This window comes from Macaca nemestrina, chromosome 10 (assembly GCF_043159975.1).
Source record: "Macaca nemestrina isolate mMacNem1 chromosome 10, mMacNem.hap1, whole genome shotgun sequence".
Lineage (NCBI taxonomy): Eukaryota > Metazoa > Chordata > Mammalia > Primates > Cercopithecidae > Macaca > Macaca nemestrina.
This window is the reverse complement of record NC_092134.1, coordinates 9110210-9133846: the sequence shown is the minus strand read 5'-3', so window position 1 is coordinate 9133846 and position 23637 is coordinate 9110210. Positions and strand designations below refer to the sequence as shown.

Genomic DNA, 23637 nt, shown 5'->3' with positions numbered 1-23637 from the left:
CAGTGCCGCAGGCTGTACAGGAAGCATGGTGCTGATTTCTGGGGAGGCCTCAGGAAACTTACAGTCACGGCAGAAGGTGAAGGGGGAGCAGGCACGTCCCATGGCCAGAGTAGGAGCAAGGCTAGGGGAGGGGCTACGCACTTTCAAACAACCAGATCTCATGAGAACTCACTCACGCTCACAAGAACAGCACCAAGGGGATGGAGCTAAACCATTCATGAGAAATCTGCCCCCATGATCCAGTCACCTCCCACCAGGCCCCACCTCCAACACTGGGGATTACAATTCGACATGAGATTTGGTGGGGACACAGGTCCAAACCACATCCCACGTTGGGCCACTCTTATCAGTGAATCGGGGAGAAAGCCCTTCAGGAATCTAAGTTCCCAGGTGCCAGCTCTGGGCCCACCTGGTAAGTGGACCGTTCAGAGGTGAGCAGCTGTGGCCTGCCACGTTAACTCTTCCCTGCACAGGAGAACGTCAGGGATGGCGTTAAAATGTATTACATAATTTGGAACATTGTAGACATAGGAAAGAAGAAGTCCACGTAGCCAGGGTTTCTTGACCACGTGCTATTGACATTTGGGTCTGGGTTGTTCTTGTGGTGGGGCTCTCCTAGGCACTCTGGGACGTTCAGCAGCATCCCTGGCCTTGACCTATTAGATGCCAGTAGCAATCTCCCTGCCAAGTTGCAACAAGCAGAAATATCTCCACACATTGCCCAGTATTTCCTGGGGGTAAATCCCAGCTGAGAATCCCTGCTTCCGAGTTACAGGCAAGTGAGGCTTCCTCATGCTCTGTATGCTCACCTGTGATGCTCACGTTCATCCTCCCAGGTGAGCTGGCAGCATCTAGGATCCCCATTTGACAGACAGCTCTAAGGGCTTCCCATGAGGCGGCAGGAAGCCTCGGGTCTCAAGTCAGGCCCACACGCTGCTCTCTGGACTCGGCACCTGCGGCTGTTTCCACACCTTCCATCACTTCAGTCAGCGCCTAGAGAGGTCGTGACCCTAGGACTCAGAGATCATCAGCATGTCTTCCTTTTCCAGGAATTGTACCTGCGCTTTTCCCTGAAGAGGAGAAGGAGTCTATCCTGAGTCAGATTGGACAGGAAGCTCTGAAGCAAGGCATGGGGCCGGCCAAGGAGTCCGTGTGGCAGTACTTCGTGAACAAAAGTGCAAATAACCTGCACATTGTCCTGGGCATGTCGCCAGTGGGGGACACCCTGAGGACCTGGTGCAGAAACTTCCCAGGTACCCGTGGTGGAGCCTGAGAACCCATTTCCCCTGCTTTGGCAGGGTGTGTGGCTGAGGGTCTGTCCACACCTCTAGAGGTTCCCCCAGAAAAGCAAAACAAGGCATGGCCATTAGGTGGAAATGTGGGCTCTGCACTGTAGCTTGGGGCTCACTGCCCCATCCACGCCAGTGGGCGTGGATGATGTCCCTCTGACAGGAGGATGTGCCCACGCTCCTGCGTGCGAGGCCCGCAGTGTGTGGAGGGTGGCTCCCCGCTTCCTTCCATTTCGGAAAATTCCACCAGCCACATGCCAACCTTTAGAGCAGAGGTTCCTAATGGGTGGGGCAGGGGCGGGGGAGGTTGTCTCCCAGGAGACTCTTGGCAATGCCTGGAGACATTTTTGGTCATCACACCTCCAGGGAGCGTGCAATGTAGTACTCGCATCTACTGGGTAGAAGCCAGGGATGCTGCGAAGCGTCCTACAGTGCACAGCCAGCCCCTGCCACAAAGGATTAGAGCTCACGTGTCAATAGTGCCAACGGTGAGAAACTCTGCTTTTGATGAACTAGATTTGGACACATCTGGCTTATTCACCAACTTGTTGGCTATTGTAGATGGCATCCATGTTCTTGAGTGTCTCCGGGTTGCAGAGTGAACATCCTTTTTTCTTTCTTTCTTTTTTTTTTTTTGAGACAGAGTCTTGCTCTGTCACCCAGGTTAGAGTGCAGTGGCACCATCATAGCTCACTGCAGCCTCGACCCCCTGGGCTCAAGTGAGCCTCTCACCTCAGCCTTCCTAGTGGCTGGGACTATAGGCGCACACCACCACGCTGCCTGGCTGATTTTCTTTTCTTTGAGCCAGGGTCTCACTCTGTTGCCCAGACTGGAGTTCTGTGGTGCGATCTCGGCTCACCACAACCTCCGCCTCCTGGGTTCAAGCGATTCTCCCACCTCAGCCTCCTGAGTAGCTGGGATTACAGGTGCACACCACTACTGCCCGGCTAATTTTTGTATTTTTGGTAGAAATGGAGTTTTGCCATGTTGGCCAGACAGGTCTTGAACTCCTGACCTCAAATGATCCACCCGCCTTGGCCTCCCAAAGTGCTGGGATTACAGGTGTGAACCACCACACCCAGCCCTGATTTTTGTATTTTTTATAGAGACAGGGTCTTGCCACATTGCCCAGGCCAGGAGCATCTTTTTAATCTCTCTTTCCTTTCAAGGTATGGTAAATAACACTGGTATTGACTGGTTCATGCCCTGGCCTCCCCAGGCCCTCCATGCGGTTGCAAAGTCATTTCTAGGTAAGTCACAGCTGTTATGGGAACTACATTATTGATACAACCAAGCAATTTATTATCACTTCTCTGACTTTGAATTCTGGTCTTGTAGATTTCTTCACTGGAAAACCCTATGGTAACAAATGGCTTTCAATTTTGTTAGTATGTTTTTGGTTTATATTTGGTGTTTTAGCCCAAAGACATTTCAGGAGACCTAACAAGGACAATTTAGGATAAAAATTGATTGGGTGTTCTCCACAGCAGCCATTGGCAAAACCATGGTCTGCTGTCTAGTTGGCCCCTTGTTTTAGTAAATAAAGTTTTATTGGTACACAGACTCACTCATTAATTAACATATTGTCTCCGGCTGCTTTTATGCTACAACTGCAAAGCTGAATAATTGCAACAGAGACTGTATGAGTACTGTTTGGCTCTTTGTAGAAAACATATGCTGGCCTCTACCCAAAGAATGCTCCAAGGACAATTCAGCAAACATTCTGCTTTCTCATTTCTAGCATTTCAAACACCTAAGGCCTTGGATATTAATTTTTTTTTTTTTGAGACGGAGTCTCGTTCTGTTGCCCAGGCTGGAGTGCAGTGGCCGGATCTCAGCTCACTGCAAACTCCACCTCCCGGGTTTACGCCATTCTCCTGCCTCAGCCTCCCGAGTAGCTGGACTACAGGCGCCCGCCACCTCACCCGGCTAGTTTTTTGTATTTTTTAGTAGAGACGGGGTTTCACCGTGTTAGCCAGGATGGTCTCGATCTCCTGACCTTGTGATCCGCCCGTCTCGGCCTCCCAAAGTGCTGGGATTACAGGCTTGAGCCACCGCGCCCGGCCGGATATTAATTTTAATCTTTGAAGAAGAAAGGAAGTCTGTCTTCAGGGAACATCTTTTTCTTTGGACCTGACTTGAGCAGATTTATGAGGAATGACACTGGGTAACCTTGAAAATAGTTTCAACCTTATAAATCTGTACTCAATAATAAATAAATAAATAAATATTCCTATATATAAGAAGAAATCATAACTTTAATCATAATGCAGTTTTAGGGGAAAAGGGGCCAAGAGAATGACTCTTTTCTGATGACATATCTCAGGTCCAGATGGTAAATATTTACAGCTTTTTCGCAGCTACGCAATTCTGCCATGTTATCATGAAAGCAGTCATAGACAAAATGTAAATGAATCGCTATGGCTATATTTTATTTACAAAAACGGGGTGGGCTGGGTTTGTCCTTTGGCCTGTAGTTGGCCAGCCCCGATACAGATGTACGCTTGTTCTCAGAGGTGTATTTGCCATTTTCATGTGTGAAGTGCTTGTGTTTGCTTTCAGTATTCAGTGTTCCAGCATCATAAATAATGCTGCCTAGAATTTGCTTAGAACTCTTTTTCCTTAGGATATACTCCCTGGAGGCCGGGTGCAGTGGCTCACACCTCTAATCCCAGCACTTTGGGAGGCCGAGGTGGATGGATCACTTGAGCCCAGGAGTTTGAGACCAGCCTGGGCAAAATGGTGAAACCCCATATTTACTAAAAATACAAAAATTAGCCGGGTGTGGTGGCGGGCGCCTGTAATCCCAGCTACTCAGGAGGCTGAGTCATGAGAATTGCTTGAGCCCAGAAGGCAGAGGTTGCAGTGAGCCGAGTTCGTGCCACTGCTCTCCATCCTGGGAAACAGAGTGAGACCCCTCTCTCTCTCTCTCTCTCTCTCTCACACACACACACACACACACACACACAGAGAGAGAGAGAGAGAGAGAATATATTGCCTGGAATTGAGGTGACTATGCCCAAAGGCACAGGTATTTGTGAGGCACAGTTTTTCCTGCACACTGTAAAATAGGCCCTGGGGCTGTGTTTTGCTAACCCCGGAATAACAAGACCAGCTCTGCAGAATCTGGATTCATCGGTACTTTCAATCTGTCTTTCCTTCCTTCATTTTAACGTGAGACAGTCTCTGCTTTGAGCTGAATGCATTTAACAGCCTATCAGATAATCTAGGTGATGTGATCTTGCCACTGGAAGCCATCATTAATTCTTTCAGCGGGTGTATAGGAAGGCCCACCCTTGCCAGTATGTGCTGGGTGTCATCCAGTGGTGGTAACTGAACAATCCCACCCAGCCCCTGGGCGGGCGGGGAGGGCAACAAGCAGAGACAGAGGTGGTGATTGCTTCTGAAAACCCAAGGCTCTTCTGCCATGGCGTCTTGGCCTTTAGGGAAGACAGGGCTTCCTAACAGTAGGGAAGGAATTGGGCAACAGAGTAAAACCCTGTCTCAAAAACCAAAAACAACAAACAAACAAACAAAAAAGGATTGGCATGGATCACTGCTGTGGTCCTGAAAAGCCACCAATAAGTGATAGCTGTTCTTTTCTTGTCCTATTAAAAACTTTAGCATCTTTTTTTTATCACAGTAAAATATATGTAACCTAACACGTTCCATTTTAAGCATTTTGAAATGTTCATGTGGCACTAATCACATTCGTAATGTTGTGAAACCAACACCACTATCTGTCGCCAAAACTTTTTCATCATCCCAAACTGAAACTCCGTACCCATTAAACACGAGCTCCCCGCCGCCCCTCCCTCCAGCCCCTGGCAACCTCGAATCTACTTTCTGTCTGTATGAATTTGCCTATTCTAGAGAGGGTTCGTGTATGTGGAATCATGCAGTATTTGTCCTTTGGTGTCTGGCATCTTTCACTTAGCATCATGTTTTTGGGGCTCATCCATGTTTCAGCATCGGAACTTCATTCCTTTTACAAGTGAATACTATCCCCGGTATAGATAGGATACATTTTGTTCACCCATTCCTCTACTGCTGGACGCTTGGGACCTTTCCACCTTGTGGCTATTGTGATAGTCTACAGTAAACATTGGCATACAAGAATTCATTTGAGTCCCTGTTTTTCAGTTATTTGGGGTATATACCTAGGAGTGGAATTGTTGAGTCGTATAACAATTTTATATTTGACTCTTTGAAGAGCCACTGTTTTCCTTTCTTAAGCATGGCCGGGTGCGGTGACTCACACCTGTAATCCCAGCACTTTGTGGGGCTGAGGTGGGCCGATCGCTTTAGCTCAGGAGTTGAGACCAGCCTGGGCAACATGGGTGAAACCTTGCCTCTACAAAATAATACAAAAAATTACCCAGGCATGGTGGCCCATGCCTGTAGTCCCAGCTACTTGGGAGGCTGAGGTGGGAGGATCACCTCTGTCCGGGAGATGGAGGCTGCAGTGAGCCATGATCACGCACTGCACTCCAGCCTGGGCAAGAGAGTGAGAGCCTGTGTCAAAAAAAAAAAAAAAAAAAAAAAAAAAAAAAAAGAGAGAAAGAAAGAAAGGAGGAAAGAGAGAAAAGAAAAATACATTTTTTATTCCTTCCTCTTCAGGGCGTAATCCAATGATCCCGGCAGAAAATATAGAAAATGTGGTAAAGCATGTTGTTTTGGTTCACCAGTCCGTGGGTCACTACAGCAAACAGTTTCTACAGAAATTGAGGCGCAGCAACTATGTCACTCCCAAGAACTACCTTGATTTTATTCACACCTATTCAAAATTGCTGGATGAGAAAACTCAGTATAATATAGGTAAGCCTGGGGGATGGGGTGGTTGACAGAGGTCATTCTTATTTATGGTAAGGATTCGAACGCTGATCTTTTCTTTAGTAAGATCAGCCATCTTCAGTATTGAGGCCAAGCGAAGCACATCTCGGATTTTGCGTCTTGGAGCAATTCTTTCATGTGGGTAGGACCCTGGCATGTCCTTGTTTTTATTCTCAGTGTTGAGTCATAGACTTTGAAGCTTTACGTTTTCATCACATTAGCAATGTTTCCATTTTGTTTTTTATCTTAGAGATGGGGTCTCTGTTTCCCAGGCTGGAGGGCAGTGGTGCAATCATGGCTCACTGCAGCCTCGACCTCCTGGGCTCACGTGCTCCTCCCACCTCAGCCTCCTGAGTAGCTGGGACCACAGGCGCAGCCACCATGCCTGGCACACATTGGAGATATTGTCTGCTGCAGCAGCATGCACTGCTGGACAGGGCGTTTTAAAAAGTGCTCTGGCTATTGGCCAAGGGAAGCACTGTTTTCAGATATATATTCATTTTGGCTGATGCCATCCCAGTATGGCAGTGGAGGTACCGAAAGACACGTGCCATCTTGTAAAAATGTTTTGTTTTGTTTTGATAAACTGAAGTTAGGCAAATCCCAGTGATTGTGTTGGGAACAGTGGCCACCTCGACAATGAACATAGGTGCCCTCTTTCCTCAGCTCAGTGCAAGCGTCTGGACGGGGGACTGGACAAGCTGAAGGAGGCCACCATCCAGCTGGACGAGCTGAACCAGAAGCTGGCCGAGCAGAAGATCGTGCTGGCCGAGAAGTCCGCCGCCTGCGAGGCCTTGCTGGAGGAGATCGCCGTCAACACCGCTGTAGGTGGGTAAGGGCTGGGGCCAGGGCAGCCCATCCCCCACACCACTGTAGGTGAGTGAGGATGGGGGCCAGGGCAGCCCATCCCCAACACCACTGTAGGTGAGTGAGGGTGGGGGCCAGGGCAGCCCATCCCCTAGCAGGACAGGGCTCTGCCGGGACGTCCCTGCGAAACTGCTTGTAGGCACCAAGCGTGCCATCCTGACCCTGCAATTCCTGTTTCTTTCTGAATTCGTGTCCAGCCAGTCTCATCCCTTTTCATAAGCACTGAGACACTACCCTATGTAGGCCCCTGTGCTGGTAGCCTGAGGATGTGCCAGGGAATGGAAAAGTCACTCGACCCTCAATGGGCTGGTGAACTAAGTTCGTGGGGTTGAAATGACCTAAGCCTTGGCGTCATCAATGTGGGACTTTTCTTGGCTCCCCTTGAAGCTGTTTCAAGGTTCTTTCTTGGGCTCCTTCCCTCGGTCTTCCTGGCCAAGGCTCTGTGTCACCTGCACTGTCCTGCTCTTGACGACTCTACCCTCTTGCGATGCCTGGCACAGGACAGCTCCTGGAGCCCACAGCTCTGTGCCTGGCCTCTCACCCTCCTCTCTAGGTCTTTGGGCCACTGGTTTCTGATGTGTACCCTCCCCAGCTCATTCTCAGATTCCTGCAGATGCTACTCGACCTGCCTGCCTCTTCCTTCTGCTGCTGGTCTGTGTTTGTGTTGCTGCTAGGTGTCATCTCCGTTCAGTTCCTTTGTCATTGCACCCGGCCTTGTGCACGGGATCCATTTGTCATCACTCTGGCAACAGCACCCTAACTTGGTGTTGGCAAACTGCCTCTCCCCAACTCCCAGTGCCTGCCATCAGGATGGGATTATTCTAACCCTGGCAGACCAATTAGAAGTTATCTGGGACTGCACATTTTCAGTCAGCCAACATAAAGACTGAAGATTATTTGTGTTCATTTATTGCATGGCAGTGCTGTGAAGAGACTGCATTCAGTGACTGAGCCCAGATCCCTGAGGTGACCCTGGTTTATGTGTTTCAGCATCTTCCATGTCCGTGAGCTACCATGTCTTCTTATAACAATTTCACATTTTTCTTAACTCGACCATTGTTAGCTTCTGTTGCCTGCAACCAAAGCAACTTAATCGATAGATATACTTTCCTGGGAATTTGTGGCAACTCCCTGCTGCCTGTTTTGATGCTGAGTCCTCATTGTGGCCATGAAGGGTCCCATCAATCCCTCTATGTCATCTTGCCCACCTAATTTCCCATGACACCCTGTTGCCTGCTCACAGCATCACCTCTTCATGCCCGTGTGAGTCCTGCAGTAATTTGCTCTTTCTCTCCCTTCAGTCTGCTGAGAATATCCATACCACGTCTCTCTTCCTATCTGTGTTTCTTCTACCAGAACTTTGATCAAATGCCTCGTTCCCACATAGCTGCACTTTGCTTTGATCTGTCTTATAAAAACTATATATTTCTGGCCCCCTAGATGTAAAAAACTATACATTCCTGGCCCCTTAGATGTAAAACTAGACTGGAAGTGTCTTGAAGGAAGCTGTTATTCCATGTATTCATCTGTCCAATCAGCAGATACTGACTTCAGCTTCATGGCAGGCACCATGGTAGGGAGAGTGGTGGCTAGAAACTGAATGAGACTCAACCCCTGCCACGAAGAAGCTCACAACCAAGAGAGCCCCTCCCCCAGTGCCCAGGCTGCAGTTTGTACTGAGGACGACCTGTTTGCCACACCCATGTTTAGTGCCTCTCCTACCTGTGGTTGCTTTTCTTTCCCCATTGCCGTCATCCTTGTCCAGGGTCCCACTTGGAATTTTGGAGGAAGCTTCATCTAGGATCTCTGTTTCCAGGCTGCCTGTCCCGATCAGGACTATTTTGGTTGCAAATGGTGGAAACTGAGCTCAAAGTGGCTTAATCTAAAGTGAAAACGCATTGATTCCAGAGGCATCCTGGCTTCAGGCACAGCTGGATCTAGGACTCAAGTGTATCAGTGGGAATCTTTCCTTCCCTTTCTTGGCTCTGCTGTCTTCTGTTTAGGCTTCATCTCAGGCAGCAGGCTCTGTCCATGCTGAGAGTTTGGGAGCCTCCTGCATGAGGTTGGCATCCTATTAGCTCAGCATTCCCAGGGGAGAGAGGGCTCTTCTTTCCCATGCATTCCCACAAAGCTCCCAGAATTGGCTGTGATTGGACAGATTTGAGTCACATGCCCTTGCCCAAACCAATGGTGGCCATAGGAATGGGATACATTGACAAGTCCTGCAGAGGGTAGGGTGGGGTGCAAACAATTGTTTCTCCTGAGGGTGGCTCTTCAGCACCTGCCCCAGCCTCCAGCCTGTGCTCCTGCCTGGCTGAAAGAGCCCATCATTTTCCTCCTCAACATGACTCAAGCACCTGGCTTGGCCGGACCCCTTTGCAGGCTGCTCCCCACCCTGAGGTTCCCGAGGCCTGTACCAGCCCTCTTCCTTCCCAGCCAGCTCTGGTGGTCCTGTTACCTCTGTGCTCTGTTCCTGCTGGCCCCACCCCCACCTCGGCATGCTCACAGCTCAGACAGCTTCCTTTCTTCTGCTCTTCTGTTCCGAAGGTTCCACAATTGTGATCTTGCTACCCTTTTCTGACGCATTCATCCCCCTGCTGCCCCAGGGAGAAGCAGTGCCTGGGCTGGGGACCTTTACAGTGTCAGGGCCCGTGCACGGCTTTGCACACTGCAAGTGCCAATGCTGGCTTGTTAGCTGTGGAGATGGATTCCGAGAGACCTTAGCATGGGGGAGGCAGAGCCTCTGCAGCCAGCCTCTGTTTGCAGAAGGCCTGCTGCATGCATCTCCTGGGGCTGCTGTAACAAAGCACCGTGATCTGGGGGCTGAAAACAACAGACATTTAGTTTTTAAAATTAATTAATTAATTTTTTTTCTTCAGATGGAGTCTCGCTCTGTCGCCCAGGCTGGAGTGCAGTGGCGCCATCTCAGCTCACTGCAACCTCTGCCTCCTGGGTTCAAGTGATTCTCCTGCCTCAGCCTCCTGAGTAGCTGGGACTACAGGCGCCCATCACCACGCCCAGCTAATTTTTGTATTTTTAGTAGAGACAGGGTTTCTCCATGTTGGCCAGGCTGGTCCCCAACTCCCAACCTTAGGTGATCCACCTGCCTTGGCCTCCCAAAGTGCTGGGATTACAGGTGTGAGCCACCACGCCCGGCCAACAACGGAAATGTATTCTCTCACAGTTCTGGAGGCCGAAGTCTGACATCAAGGTGCCGGGACCACGCTCCCTCTGAAGACTCTAGGGGAAGACTCTTTCATGCCCCTTCCAGCTTCCCAGGGTTGTTGACAGCCCTTGGTATTCCTTAGCTTAGCTTATAAATGCACCGCTCCAGTGTCTGTCTCCATTGCCACACGCCCCTCTTCCCTGTGTGTCTCCACATGGCCTTCTGATAGGGACCCCAGGCACTGGATTTAGGGCCCACCCTAACCCCGTATGACCTAATCTTAACTAATTTCATCTACAAAGACCCCACTTCCAAATAAGGTCACATCCTGAGGTCCCAGTGGGCACGAATTTTGGTGGGGTGACACTGTTCAAACCACTGTGAGCCAAGCCCTGCTCTAGGTTTTGGGGTTCCAGCCCTCGGGGAGGTATTGACATCCTAGTGAGTGAGGGCACCCAGACAGTGAATCAGTCAACGGTGAAGTGAAACTTCCCGATTGTGATCGGTGTCATGAAGCAAATCGGCAAGGCAGGGAGAGAGAAGGCGACAGGGGCAGCCTCGTTAGAGGGCGGCTCTGGCTGGGCCAAAGTGAGCGTAGGAAGAGGTGATGAGAGGCAGAAGGAGGAGATCGCAGGGAGCCAGTAAGCGGAAGGGGGCCCCCGGCATCTTTAGTGAACACCGGCGAGGCAGGGCTGGGGGCTATCAGGAACCACGGGATTTGTCCTGGATGGAGTGGATGGGACACAGGTGGGCCAGTTGAGGAAGGTCGGAGTCAGGGTGGCTGCCTGGTGCTGGAGGCCCCATGCATGGTGGGGTTTTCTGTCCCACCGGGATCACTAAGGCTGCCACATTGGCCAAAGCTCCTTAGATCCCCACTGGGGCTCAAGCCAACCTTTAAGGACTGCACTCTGCTCAGAGCCGGTGGCCGCGAGTGCATCTCCTCTGAGCCCAAGTGTACTCACCCCCGCCCCACCCTGCAGCTGAGGAGAAGAAGAAACTGGCGGAGGAAAAGGCCATAGAGATAGAGGAGCAGAACAAGGTCATTGCCATGGAGAAGGCTGAGGCCGAGACGACCCTGGAGGAGGTCATGCCCATCCTGGAGGCCGCGAAGCTGGAGCTGCAGAAGCTGGACAAGTCGGATGTGACTGAGATTAGGTAATGCGCCTGGGCCGCGCACCTCTGCAGGCCAGTAGTCGCCATGATCGTGGCGACCAGGAGCTTACGAAGGAGCTGACACCACGTGCTGCCTCCGCGCCTGGCTCTCTCCGAGGTGGGAACTGTTGTTGCCCTCATTTTCGGATGAGGAAAGCGAGGCCCAGGGAGATGAGGCGGCACCCCAGGCATCCAGCTCCCCTGGCTAGTAGGAAGCAGGGCCCGCCGACCTTGAACCCAGGCCAAGGGAAGGATGGAGTGGGGTAAAACAGTGCTCTTCACGGAACACGTGGGCGCAAGTGTCTGCCCTCGCAGGGACAGAGTGCTCAACACAGGGCGAGCCCTGCTGAAAACAGCTCGGCAGAGATGTGTGCACACCACGGCCAGACTGGCGATGCCTGAATCCATTTCTGGCCAAGGAGGCTTTCAAGGAGGGTGAGAGTAGGTCACTATTGAGGCCCCCATATATCTTGCAAATCAATCTGTAAGACGACCCTGTCCCCCACACCAGAGGGCTCATCTGCTGTCAGCGAGGGTGACCTGGTGTGGCCTGGGCCAGCAAACTTTCTCCCCGCAAGGCTTGGTCTCCCCAGGGCACTGTTCCTGGACTCTGATGGTCAGCTGAGTCTTGTGAGTAAAGCCCAAGGAGGGAACAATGTTCTGGTGCCAGCCTCTGCCCACTGCCTCTGCCCCTGTGCTGCCTGGCCCCACACAGACCCCCCGGCGTGGGAGCCTCAGTTCTCTCCTTCCTCACTCTTCATCCGGAAGATCAGTCTTCCTGGCCCCACACACAGGTCTCTCATCCAAGAGGCTCCATTCCTGGGTCAGTAGTGGGCTTCCGTTCTGGGCTCCCGGGGGAGTAGTGCGTGTTCCCCGCGCTTCCTGTTTCTCTGGCTCTGTGCTGCCTGTGAAGGCTGAGCAGCACTCCTTATCCAAGGCCGTACCCTTGTTTTCTTGTTAATGAAACATTTGTGAATTTGAACACAGAATTCAGCTCATTCCAGGACAGGGGACCTAGTTCATTCTTGGGAGGTCACTTGGAGGTGCCACTGTTGTCAGCAAGAAGTCATTATTTCAGTGTTGAGAATGGTGTCAAGGAAGGTATAAGGATGGATGTGTTAAAACTTCAGCACTAAGCATTGGAAGTTGAGGCTGAGGTGCCAGGACACAGTGGAAGTGCACACCCAGCGGAGGGCAGGAGACACGGTCTGCACACACATTCTCTCAGGGGAATATCTAGCTACCGGTAATAGGATTTGAGGCACCACTCCCAGGTCAGCAGCATAAAAACATCGTGAGAGCAGAGACTAGGAAGGATTTTTGAAGGGGATTTATTTGAAGAGAAGGAAGGGTGAGTCCCTTCCATCAACCCAAGGTGGAGGGGTGGGAAGGAGCTTCCATGGGGCCAGATAGAGAGCTTGACGTGTGTCTCCTGCAGTGAGACAGGCATTGCAGACAGGTGCTCAGCTCACCCCTGAGAAGGCCAAAGTACAAAAGGAATAATTTTTACACATTCATACATGGCTCTTCCTCTTTGCTGTGCGACATTTAGCAAGTCATCTAACTTCTCTGTGCTCCAGTTTCTTCATTTGTAAAATGTGAATAAGAATTGTCTCGGCTGCATCAGTGTCTTCATGAGGATCATATCAGCCTATATGTGAAGAACTGGGCTGGTCAGAGCCGTGTAAGCATTAGCCGTGATTATGGCTCCAGCATCCAAAAGGTATGCTGGGAAAAGCCCACGGCCACCGTGTCCTCTCTCAGCTCTGGTCACCTTCCCACGCTGCAACAGGTAGTGTGGGTGTATCATTTCTCGTATACACATCCCGAGGATTTTCATGCATGACCAAGGCAACCAGGTACACAAGGGTCTCTTCTGTTCCTGACTTCAGGTTCTGAGGGTTTGGAGAGCAAGAGATACCTGCAAATCCTTTTGTCCTTCTTTTATATACAAACTGTAACACCCTATGCATATCTTTCTGCACCTTTTCTGCTTAGCAATATATTTTGGAGATCTTTTGCATGTTGATATATGATGAACTTCCCTGATATTTTAGAACATTCCTCCACATTCCATTGTGTGGCTGTGCCATAATTTATTTAACAAGCCCTTACTGATGAGTTTGTTAAATAAGTTGATTGTGTCTCCAGTCTTTTGCGTTTACAAATAGCGTGGCAAAGAATAAACCTGAGCATAGTTAATTGTGCACCTGGGACAGTCCACCTGCAGGATACATTTCTGGAAGTGGAATTGCTGGGTCCTGGGGTGTAGGCATTTATAATGTTCATAGCTGTTGCCCAGTCCCAGCCATGGGGATGGAACCTATTTATCCTCACCAACAATCCAAATGAGCAGTACCTGCTTTTTCCTAGACTCACCAACAGGGGGAGCAATCACGTTTGGATTTTTCACATGTTGTAGATGAAGAGTGGTATTTGTGTAGTTTCAATCTGCATTTCTCTTAGTGTGAGTGAAGCTGGCCTTTTTTTTCCTATGTGAAAAATGTGTCTAAGAGTTATGTGTATTTCCTTTTCTGTGAACTTGGTTTGCTTATCTTTTGGACCATGGTTATTGTTGCTTTTTGTTTCAAAACCATTTCCAGGGGCTTTTTTATACAATGGGGAGATCAGCTTTTTATCCATAAGGTGAGTTGCAGATCTTTTCCTGGTTTGCCATGGGCCATTTGACTTTGTTTAGGAGGTTTGTGTGTGTGTTTGTTTTTGCCATGTATGTTTATTTTTATGTGGCAGATTTTAGCAATATTTTATTTTGTGACTTTTTTAAAATTAATTTTTTGAGACAGAGTCTCATTCTGTCACCCAGGCTGGAGTGCAGTGGCGCAATCTCGGCTCACTGCAACCTCCACCTTCCAGGTTCAGACGATTCTCCTGCCTCAGCCTCACAAGTAGCTGGAATTACAGACACCCACCACCATGCCTGGCTAATTTTTGTATTTTTAGTAGAGATGGGCTTTCACCATGTTGGCCAGGCTGGTCTCGAACTCCTGACCTCAGGTGATCCACCCACCTCAGCCTCCCAAAGTGTTGGGATTACAGGTATGAGCCACTGCACCCAACCTATTTTGTGGCTTTTGGATATTGTGTCCTAGTTAAAAGACCTGATTACAATGCAAGATTGTAAAATAATTTCCCCATGATTTCTTTTTGTATTCTTATGGTTTAATTTTTTATATTTAAATCTTTTATCTATTGAGGATTTTTTTCCTGCGGTTTTGTGTGAGTTTGGATCCAATCTGAGTTTTTCCAGATGACTAAAATCTGGCTTTTCTCAGGTCATTTGGATGTTAAGCACAATGAGCCAGCACTTACATCTTGACAATTTTATAATCTTTTAAGTCCTTAAAAAGCGTTTCCTTCTTATCATACTCAATCCTCTTTGTGGAAACATTAAATGTTAAGGCAGGAAGATGAAGAGTCATGAAGATTAGAAGTAGATGTTTCTCTAACTATAAAAGTATAAAAGGCTCCCTTTGTTGCTAGCTTTTGATTTTTACTTTTCTTCCTTTCATTCATTCAATAGTCATTGGGTGTCTGTCCCCCACCCCACCCCACCCCTGCCCTGAGCAGGCACTGGGGCCGATCAGCAGTGAGACAGGGAGGCAGGGCCTTCACTGCATGGAGCTGGCACTCTGTTTTCCTATAGGAATCCCATGTGCATGGGGAAATGATGTAGGATTAGGTTAGGAAGGAAAGGTCCTTGCTGCTCTGACAGTGGATGTTGGGACCTGACCTAGTCATGGTCATGGAGGGTGGAGGGGGCAGCTTCTCTGAGGCTGCAAGGAGCTCGGCTGGAGAAAGAGCAGAGACAGCTGCTGTGTCAGGGGTAGAGCGCTGGGAGGCGGGGAGTGGGGCTTAAAATGATTATTTTCTTCGAGGGAGGGTAGCATATCATTCTCCCTTTCTCATTCCCAAGTTTGTTTGGTGATAGAAGAAAGGAATCAAATTAAACAGACATCTCCATTTCTCTTGACTTGCAACCTCAATATTTCACACACCTCAGTCATCCGGCATTGTGGAAAGTGGTGTGTTCTTGATAAGTGAGATCCCAGAGCATGGCCTGTAACACAACAGCAGAAAACTTCACTTTCATAGACTCAGAGGATTTGGGAACTGGAAGGGTCTGGTTCTGTGTCTTTACTTTACAGATGGGAAAACTGACACCCCTGGCTGGTTCCTAACTTGCCCGAGGGCTCAGGACCCCGCCTCAGGCCTGGGCTCTTTCTGTCTTGAATCTGAAAACATCTCCCCGGTTCTTTCCCTACCTGCTTGTTCACAGAGCAGTGGCTAGGGCCTGGTTTCCATCCACCCTGAAGGAACCTTTTAAAGACACTCGGACAGGCTGCTGCCACTTTCCTAAGCAGCTGACACCAGCATAATCGAGCCTTTCCCTGGTGACTCAGGGCCATTTCCTTCATCACTGGGCTTTGTGCTGAAGTGTGGGCGCCCTCCCTCCCGGCCGTTGCCCTGGCTTGTCCGTACACTATGGGGCCCTCTCTCCTCTGCTGCCTGTGTGGGAGTGTGTGAGCGTGCTGGGGTCAGGAGGGGTGGGGGATTTGCTCATTGCAGAAAGCCTCCAGGTTGCTGTCTTCTCAGGCTGTCTGCTCCCTGTCTCCCTGTCTCCCTGTCTCCTCTCTGTCTCTCTGTCTCCTCTCTGTCTCCCTATCTCTGTCTCTATCCTTGTGCATGTGTCTCCCTCTCTGTCCCTCCATTCCCCTCGTTCTTCTCTGGCTCACCCCAGCCTCCTACCAGAGCCCAAATGCCTGGGCCCCTGCCTGGCCGCCCCCATACTGCTTCCGTGTCCTCTGGGGCCTCTGTCTCCTGCTCTTCTCTCCTTTTCCTTCCTTTCCTGCTTTGCCTTCTCTGTGCTATTCTCCTTCCACTTCTGTCTTTCCATAGCGTGGTCTGGGAGACTTCTGTGGCTTTCATTGAGCTTGCCTGGCAGCAGGACGCCCCAGTGAGATGGGTTCGGGTCCTTCTCCGGCCTTTGCACCAGCGCTGCTGTTCCGTGTCTGCTCCGTTGGCAGTTCTGGTTCTCCAGAGGACCGAGGGCAGTGGACATCTGAGTTCTGGAGGAACAGAGTGATGATCTAGTCTTACCAAAGCCACAGAGAACAATTACGGGGCAGCATAGGCTGGAAAGAGCCCAGGATGCAGGGACCCCAGGTCTCGCAGGTGGTGTCAGCACAGCCAGTCATGGAAGCTCCTGGGACCCTGTTTCTCCATCTAGTAAATGGGGAAAGATGATGGTGGGTAGTGATAGTGGTGATGATGATGATAATGACAATAATGACAGCAACCACCATTTAGAGTCTGGGGAATCAGCCGAGGGTGTAATTAAAACATAGGTGCTCAGGCTCCACCCTAACCACTGATCCAGACGCTCCAGGGATGGCCTGGGTTTATATTTTAATGCTGTCCCTGCACCATGATTCAGCTGTGTTCCAGGCGCCTGGTCTGGAACCTGAGAGGGGGACCCGGCCCCGCCCTTAGGGATGCTCCCACCCAGGAGTGCGGTTTGTGTTGGGACCTGGCTTCTTTCGTTTCCATGCAGCATCAGCTCCAGGGACTGCCTTTTAGTTGAGCTCCTTTTTCTGGAGCTCTCTTTCAGGCCAGATCCTGGCCACATCCCTGGACTGACCCACGTGTGCCTTGGTTTCTCCGTTTCTCGCCAGGTCGTTTGCTAAGCCCCCGAAGCAGGTGCAGACGGTCTGTGAATGCATCCTCATCATGAAGGGGTACAAAGAGCTCAACTGGAAAACCGCCAAGGGCATGATGTCCGACCCGAATTTCCTGAGGTCTCTGATGGAGATCGATTTTGATTCGATTACCCAGAGCCAAGTGAAAAACATCAAAGGTGAGTGTCGCCACGTATGGGAATCGCCAGGGTGGATCTCGGTCTGGCATCTCAGGCTCTGGGACAGGGATGGAGGGCAAGGAGGCTTGTTATGGGCAGGCCCTCCCCTTCTGGTCAGATGGTATCAGATGGAGCAGGCAACTGATGGTCACCAGAGGAAAACAGCAGCCCTGTGACATGACCCTGGGAGAGTGGCTGGGGATGGGCGGTGGCAGCCGTGCCCACTGAGGCTTCCATTCAGCACTAGTCCTAGCTCTCCCTGTCAGGAAACAAGATCTTCTCATTGGAACCTAGCCCAGCCTTGTCTTCTGTGCATCTCACCCAGTGCTGTTCTGTCTGTGCTGTTCAGTGCACATGCAGAAGCCCGGAGCTGGTCCGACCTTGACTTCCCGCCTTTCTCTTGTCAGTATCAAGTCTTCTGGAGGTCCCTGGGGAGTGGGCACGGGGGTGGCCAGCATCACTGATGGCCAGCCTCTCCTCCATCTTTGGTTATAGGACTGAGTTCCCTTTGAGCTCAGTTCTTGACCCTGCCCAATGCTCAACCAGGCGGTGATAGTGGAATGGTGTTAGTCTTTGCGAAATGCAATACGAGTTCACACTGTGTTTGATGGTTTATTTAGACTCTTTTTTTTTTTTTTTTTTTTTTTGAGACAGAGTCTTGCTCTGTCGCCCAGGCTGGAGTGCAGTGGCGCAATCTCGGCTCACTGCAAGCTCCGCCTCCCGGGTTCACGCCATTCTCCTGCCTCAGCCTCCTGAGTAGCTGGGACTACAGGCGCCCGCCACCGCGCCCGGCTAATTTTTTTTGTATTTTTAGTAGAAACGGGGTTTCACCGTCGTCTTGATCTCCTGACCTTGTGATCCGCCTGCCTCGGCCTCCCAAAGTGCTGGGATTATAGGCGTGAGCCAACGCGCCCGGCCTAGACTCTTATCAAATGCTTTTTCTTAGCCCCTTAAAAACAAAAGCAAACTCAACACAAATGACCCCAATCACTACAAAAACCCAGCGCACTCCCTCTATCTGAATCTTCACTGGATAGACTTCCGTGTATGTGAAATTACTCCTGGGGTGAGGGTGCGGGTGAAGGTAACAGGTGACCTGTAATGGCCTGTGAATTCCAGTTAGCCACGTGGGTGCCCAGTTGGGAGTCTCCGTTTTGCCCCGGGTCTCCTGCATGACACCCGCGTCCTGGGTAGCAGTAAACCATGCCCCTCGCCCACATCGGAAACATCGGTTTATGCAGAACCCATTCTGGTTTGACACCACGCTGTTGGCCGTAGGAGAGCTGTGTGCATCCTGCTCACGCGGCCGCTGAAGAATAAGAAACTAGTTACACTTATTTTGTCTATTTTATGTTCCCAAGATGAAGCTTGCCACTCATAAAAATTATTGCATGTTTCACGTTAGGCCTCTTGAAGACTCTTAATACCACGACTGAAGAAATGGAAGCTGTCAGCAAAGCCGGGCTGGGGATGCTGAAATTTGTCGAAGCTGTAATGGGCTACTGTGATGTTTTCAGAGAGATCAAGCCCAAAAGAGAGAAGGTATTGCCCGAATGTAAGACTGCCACACCACTGCCAAGAGACCCCTTCAGAGTCAGAATTCACAGTACACACCTTTGCTGAGAAAATTCTCCCAAGGTTCTGACTTTAAACTGCATAAACTTTCCCCCCGCCCCCCAATAAATGGTAATCCTGAAACACCACTATCACTTAGGCACAGTGTGGGTGGTGGACAAGACCGAGGTCTGAAAGAGTTTCAAACTTTCTGTGAAAGTGTGGTATAGAGATGTTCAGACCAGGCGCGGTGGCTCACGCCTGTAAACCAGCACTTTGGAAGGCCCAGACGGGAGGATCACTGTAGCCCAGGAGTTTGAGATCAGCTTGGGCAACATAGTGAGACCCTGTCTCTACAAAAAAAATTTTTTTTTAATTAGCCGAGCATGGTGGCACACCAGCTACTTGGGAGGCTGCAGTAAGCCGTGATTGTACCACTGCACTCCAGCCTGGGTGACAGAGTGAGACCCTGTCTCAAAAACGAAAAAAGGAAAAAAAAGACACAAAGATGTTAAAAGTTGTTTCTCTAGGGTCAAAGCAGAGTTTCTCAGCTGCAGCACCACTAAAGTGCTGCCTGGCGGTAGTGGGAGGGTCTGTCCTGGGGGGTCTGTCCTGGGCACTATAGGATGTTTAGCAGCATCTTTGGCCTCACCCCACTGGATGGCAGTAGCACCCTCCCTCCAAGCTGTGACATCCAGAAATATCTCCAGACATTACCAAACATCCCCTGGGGGACAAACCTACCCCAGTGGAGAGCAGCGGGGCCAAAGTCACAGGTAGATCACAAAATACAAAGAGAATAAGGTTGATTTGATCATTTTGAGTCATATTGTGACCTTGCTCTATAGCTCGGAATTATATTATTCAGAAAACTTAGAACCAATAGAAATACTGTTATTGTCTATGATATATTCTTCTGAGTTTTTGACTTAGAACCACAGTGTCATCTTACTGTGATCTCAGTACATGAAAGTACAACCATCTGATAACTTAGGTGCTGTGTCTTCTAATGGGACATAGAGTTTTTGCAGCAAACAGTTGAAGAAGAAACTAAGAAGCCACGTGTCTCAATATAGCACATAGTGGCTCCGAAAAGCACAGACACCATTAGAGCAGTTTGGACACGTGGCCTGGTTTGAGGCCATTGTATCACGGCCCCACCATGGTCCTTTTCCCCACCTTTCTGCAAATTGTCTTTACTTAGGTGGCCAGGTTGGAGCGGAATTTTTACCTCACTAAACGGGAACTGGAAAGGATCCAGAATGAGTTGGCAGCAATTCAGAAAGAGCTGGAAACATTGGGTGCCAAATACGAGGCCGCCATACTGGAAAAGCAGAAGCTGCAGGAGGAAGCCGAGATCATGGAGAGGCGGCTGATTGCTGCAGACAAACTCATCTCGGGTCTGGGGTCGGAAAACATCAGGTCAGCGCGGCTCACGAGCCCACCTGTTGTCGTTTGTAAATGGACGTCACCCACAGAGTTTCTCGCCATGTTGATTCTTTATCTCACGTTGTGTTTTTATGTGAAAACCATGTGACCAGGTCTTATTTTCCTATTATCATGTTTATGGCAGCTAATGGCTATTTTATAGACTATTGTTTTTATTAGGCACTGAGTGTTATTTATTAATTACTAAGGGTCAAGGAGGCAGTGCAGCTGTGGAGATGGAGAAATCCATAGCATTTAGCAAGGTTTAGGGAGTGTTCACTTCTTGGTGACCTCTAACCCCTGGGTCCTTTCTAGAAGAGTCTGTGGGAGAAGCCCATCGCTGTCACTGCACGGATGCCTTCTAAGCGTCCCAGTGGCTTGTTCAATCCTGGACTTCAGTCTTAAGTGATGGGGCTGTTTGATCTTTATGGGCAAGACCGCTTGGCCACAGCTTATTCACCGAATAGGGCAACAATTTTGAATCTGGCATCTGTAAATGTGGTGTAGAAAACACTGAAAAACACTGTTTGCATGTGGTAAACAATTTTCAGTATTTCTAAAACCTAAGTCTTGGGGCATTTCCTGGAAGAGGCCAAAGGAAACAGATGCTTTCTTTTATCTTGGGTGGAATTCTGTCATTGAGTGAGGCCAGAACTTGTTAGCTCTGCTGGGCTGATTTGTATGTCTTTGATTAAGGCTTCGGAAACAACGTGATTACTACTTAATGTGATCCACGCGATGTGATTACTACTTAATAAAGACCACAGGCCTTTACTGAGCCCGCTGCTTGATGCTGGCTCCAAACACCAGGTTCACTAGGGTGGGAAGTTGCAAGATAAGCTGTTGGTCTCTGTTCCCCATGAGGAAAGAATATCTCAAAACATGTTTCTGTCTGGCTAGCCCTGTTAGCAAGGTATCAAGCTGGTTCTTCTGGAATGTTCCTTTTGGTTGTGGCCAGAAGGTAAACCGCTCACGGCGGCCTCCCTCTCCTCCCGTGCCAGGTGGCTGAATGACCTGGATGAGCTGATGCACCGGCGCGTGAAGTTGCTGGGGGACTGCCTGCTCTGCGCGGCCTTCCTGAGCTACGAGGGAGCCTTCACCTGGGAGTTCCGTGACGAGATGGTCAATCGGATTTGGCAAAACGACATCCTGGAGCGGGAGATTCCTCTGAGCCAGCCTTTCCGGCTGGAAAGCCTGCTCACGGATGATGTTGAGATCAGCAGGTGTGTGGCACCCTGAGCCAGCAGGAGGAAGGCGACATCTTAGCACAAGGGGTCTACAGGGGTGTCACCCCACGGGGAGGCAATGGCCTGGGGGCATTGCCGGGACCACAGTTGGCTTGACTGCATGGAAGTGGCTGGGCGAGCTGCAAACCCAGCATGGAGCCCTTCTCCCTAGAGCCTGAGGAGGCTTGTGCAGCCTGGGGATGGGTAGATGGTTCTGGAAGGCCAGTCCTACCACCCTTAGCCCTTGGCTCACAAATTGGTGAGAAAAGTTCATTTCCTGACGGCTGTTTCTTCCAGATGGGGATCCCAGGGCCTTCCCCCCGATGAGCTGTCTGTTCAGAATGGCATCCTCACCACCCGGGCCAGCCGCTTCCCTCTCTGCATCGACCCCCAGCAGCAGGCCCTCAACTGGATCAAGAGAAAAGAGGAGAAGAACAATCTGAGGGTACGGCGGCTCCTCCCGGGGCATCTTCTGCCCCCGGTGCCTGTTCTCTGGAGAGTGCCCCTCCCGCCTCCTGTACCTGGCAGTCCCTGGCAGTCCCTAGCCTCAACGAGTCTGGGCAGAAACGCTTCCACCCTGACCCCCACGCGGAGCCCTCCCCCACCTCCACCTCCACCCTGTGGGTCTGCCAGGGCAGCGCAAACCACCGTGAACTCTGCCTCTCCCCTCGCAGGCTGCGAGCAACCTCAGCTTCGTGTTCCTCTGCCCAGTATGGGGTTCGTGGTCTGGGTGCTCAGTCACTGTTTTTTGGAGCTGAGGTGGGGGATGGGGATGCAGGGGAGGAGAGAGTAATGGCTTGATTGAGATGTAATTCACATACCACACCATTCCCTCACTGAACACATACAATTCCGTTTGAGTTTTAGTATATTTACAGAGTCGTATACCAATTACCAGAGTCAATTTTAGAACATTTTTATTATCCCTGGAAGAAATGCTATATCCTTTAGCCATCACCCCTCCAGTCCTCCCGTTTCTCCCTCCCTGAGCCCCTGACAGCCACTTATCTGCTTTCCGTCTGAATGTGCCTCCTCTGGACATTTCTTAGGAATGGCATCAGATGCTGTGTGGCCTTTTGTGTCTGGCGTCTTTCACTCAGCCTGCTGTTTTCAAGGTCTGTCCTTGCTGTAGCGTGTCAGGGCGTCATTCTTGCCTTGGGCTGAATGGTATTCCGGTGTGTGAACAGACACATCGTGTTCATACATCCATTCACCGAGGGACAGTCGGGTAGTCCCTCTTTTTGGCTATTTGCAGAATGCCGCCGTGAACGTTGGTGCACACGTTTCTATGTGGCCATGTGTTTTCAGTTCTCTTGGGGTGATACCTAGGAGTGGAATTGCCGGGGCGGCCCAATCACTTTTTGCTGAACTAATGAACAAATTAATGATTTTCAATTTTAGCTTTTCCTTATTTTTTTCTGGTCCTTGATCCCAGGTATTTGCATGCTGTTTGGGGGAGCCCGTTTGTACTCCCGGATCAGGGGAACAGTCTGCCTCCAAAACGCACATGGAGCTATTATGGAGCAAATACTATGAGGGCAGGAACTTCCCTAGACTCCCTCTTCCCTCAGCCTGCCAGGGAGCATTGAAATTGTCAGCCTACCCCTAGTCTAATTCCAACACCTACCCTGTTTCTTAAAGAGAAGGGGTTCTAGCTTACAGGGGGAGGGGCTGAGGAATCCCCTTCCTTTCCTCTCCACCCTGTTTGAGCAAGATCCTGCCCTGAGCCTGGACCTCATGGTGTATAGGCGTTATACCCCTTGTTTCTCTCTTCTTTTCACCTCTGGCCCCTCCAAGTTCCTGGCTCATCCACTTCCCACTTCCAAGCCATTCTCCCTTTATATTTGGCAGGGCCACAGTTAAACACGCGGGCTTTCAGCCTCTGCCTCCCCTCTCTTCCAGGTCGCTTCCTTTAACGACCCTGACTTCCTCAAGCAGCTAGAGATGTCCATAAAGTACGGGACCCCTTTCCTGTTCCGCGATGTTGATGAATACATCGATCCTGTGATTGATAACGTCTTAGAAAAAAATATAAAAGTCTCCCAAGGACGGCAGTTTATTATCCTGGGAGACAAGGAAGTTGACTATGATTCAAATTTCAGACTGTACCTAAACACCAAGCTGGCCAATCCCAGATACACCCCATCCGTGTTTGGGAAAGCTATGGTCATCAATTACACCGGTAAGAATGTGTAGAACCTCCACTGCTAATTAAGATGGTTATGATGGAGACCGCAACCTGAGATC

The 23637-nt window shown here is 50.1% G+C and overlaps 1 protein-coding gene across 7 annotated transcripts in view; it reads left to right on the top strand.

Moving 5' to 3' along the window:
- LOC105495444 (dynein axonemal heavy chain 10) overlaps positions 1–23637 on the top strand; it is a 177910-nt gene that overhangs the window by 134909 nt on the left and 19364 nt on the right. For 6 of the 7 annotated variants that reach the window (XM_071070839.1, XM_071070840.1, XM_071070842.1 and 3 more), the window contains 11 exons: positions 1050–1253; positions 2459–2539; positions 5910–6107; positions 6789–6950; positions 11136–11310; positions 17001–17182; positions 18588–18724; positions 19941–20158; positions 21166–21387; positions 21688–21835; positions 23293–23572. In XM_071070839.1, the coding sequence (XP_070926940.1) occupies positions 1050–1253; positions 2459–2539; positions 5910–6107; positions 6789–6950; positions 11136–11310; positions 17001–17182; positions 18588–18724; positions 19941–20158; positions 21166–21387; positions 21688–21835; positions 23293–23572 (2007 nt within the window). The remainder of the gene's footprint in view (positions 1–1049; positions 1254–2458; positions 2540–5909; positions 6108–6788; positions 6951–11135; positions 11311–17000; positions 17183–18587; positions 18725–19940; positions 20159–21165; positions 21388–21687; positions 21836–23292; positions 23573–23637) is intronic. The other variant, XM_071070841.1, reaches the window with a different exon arrangement.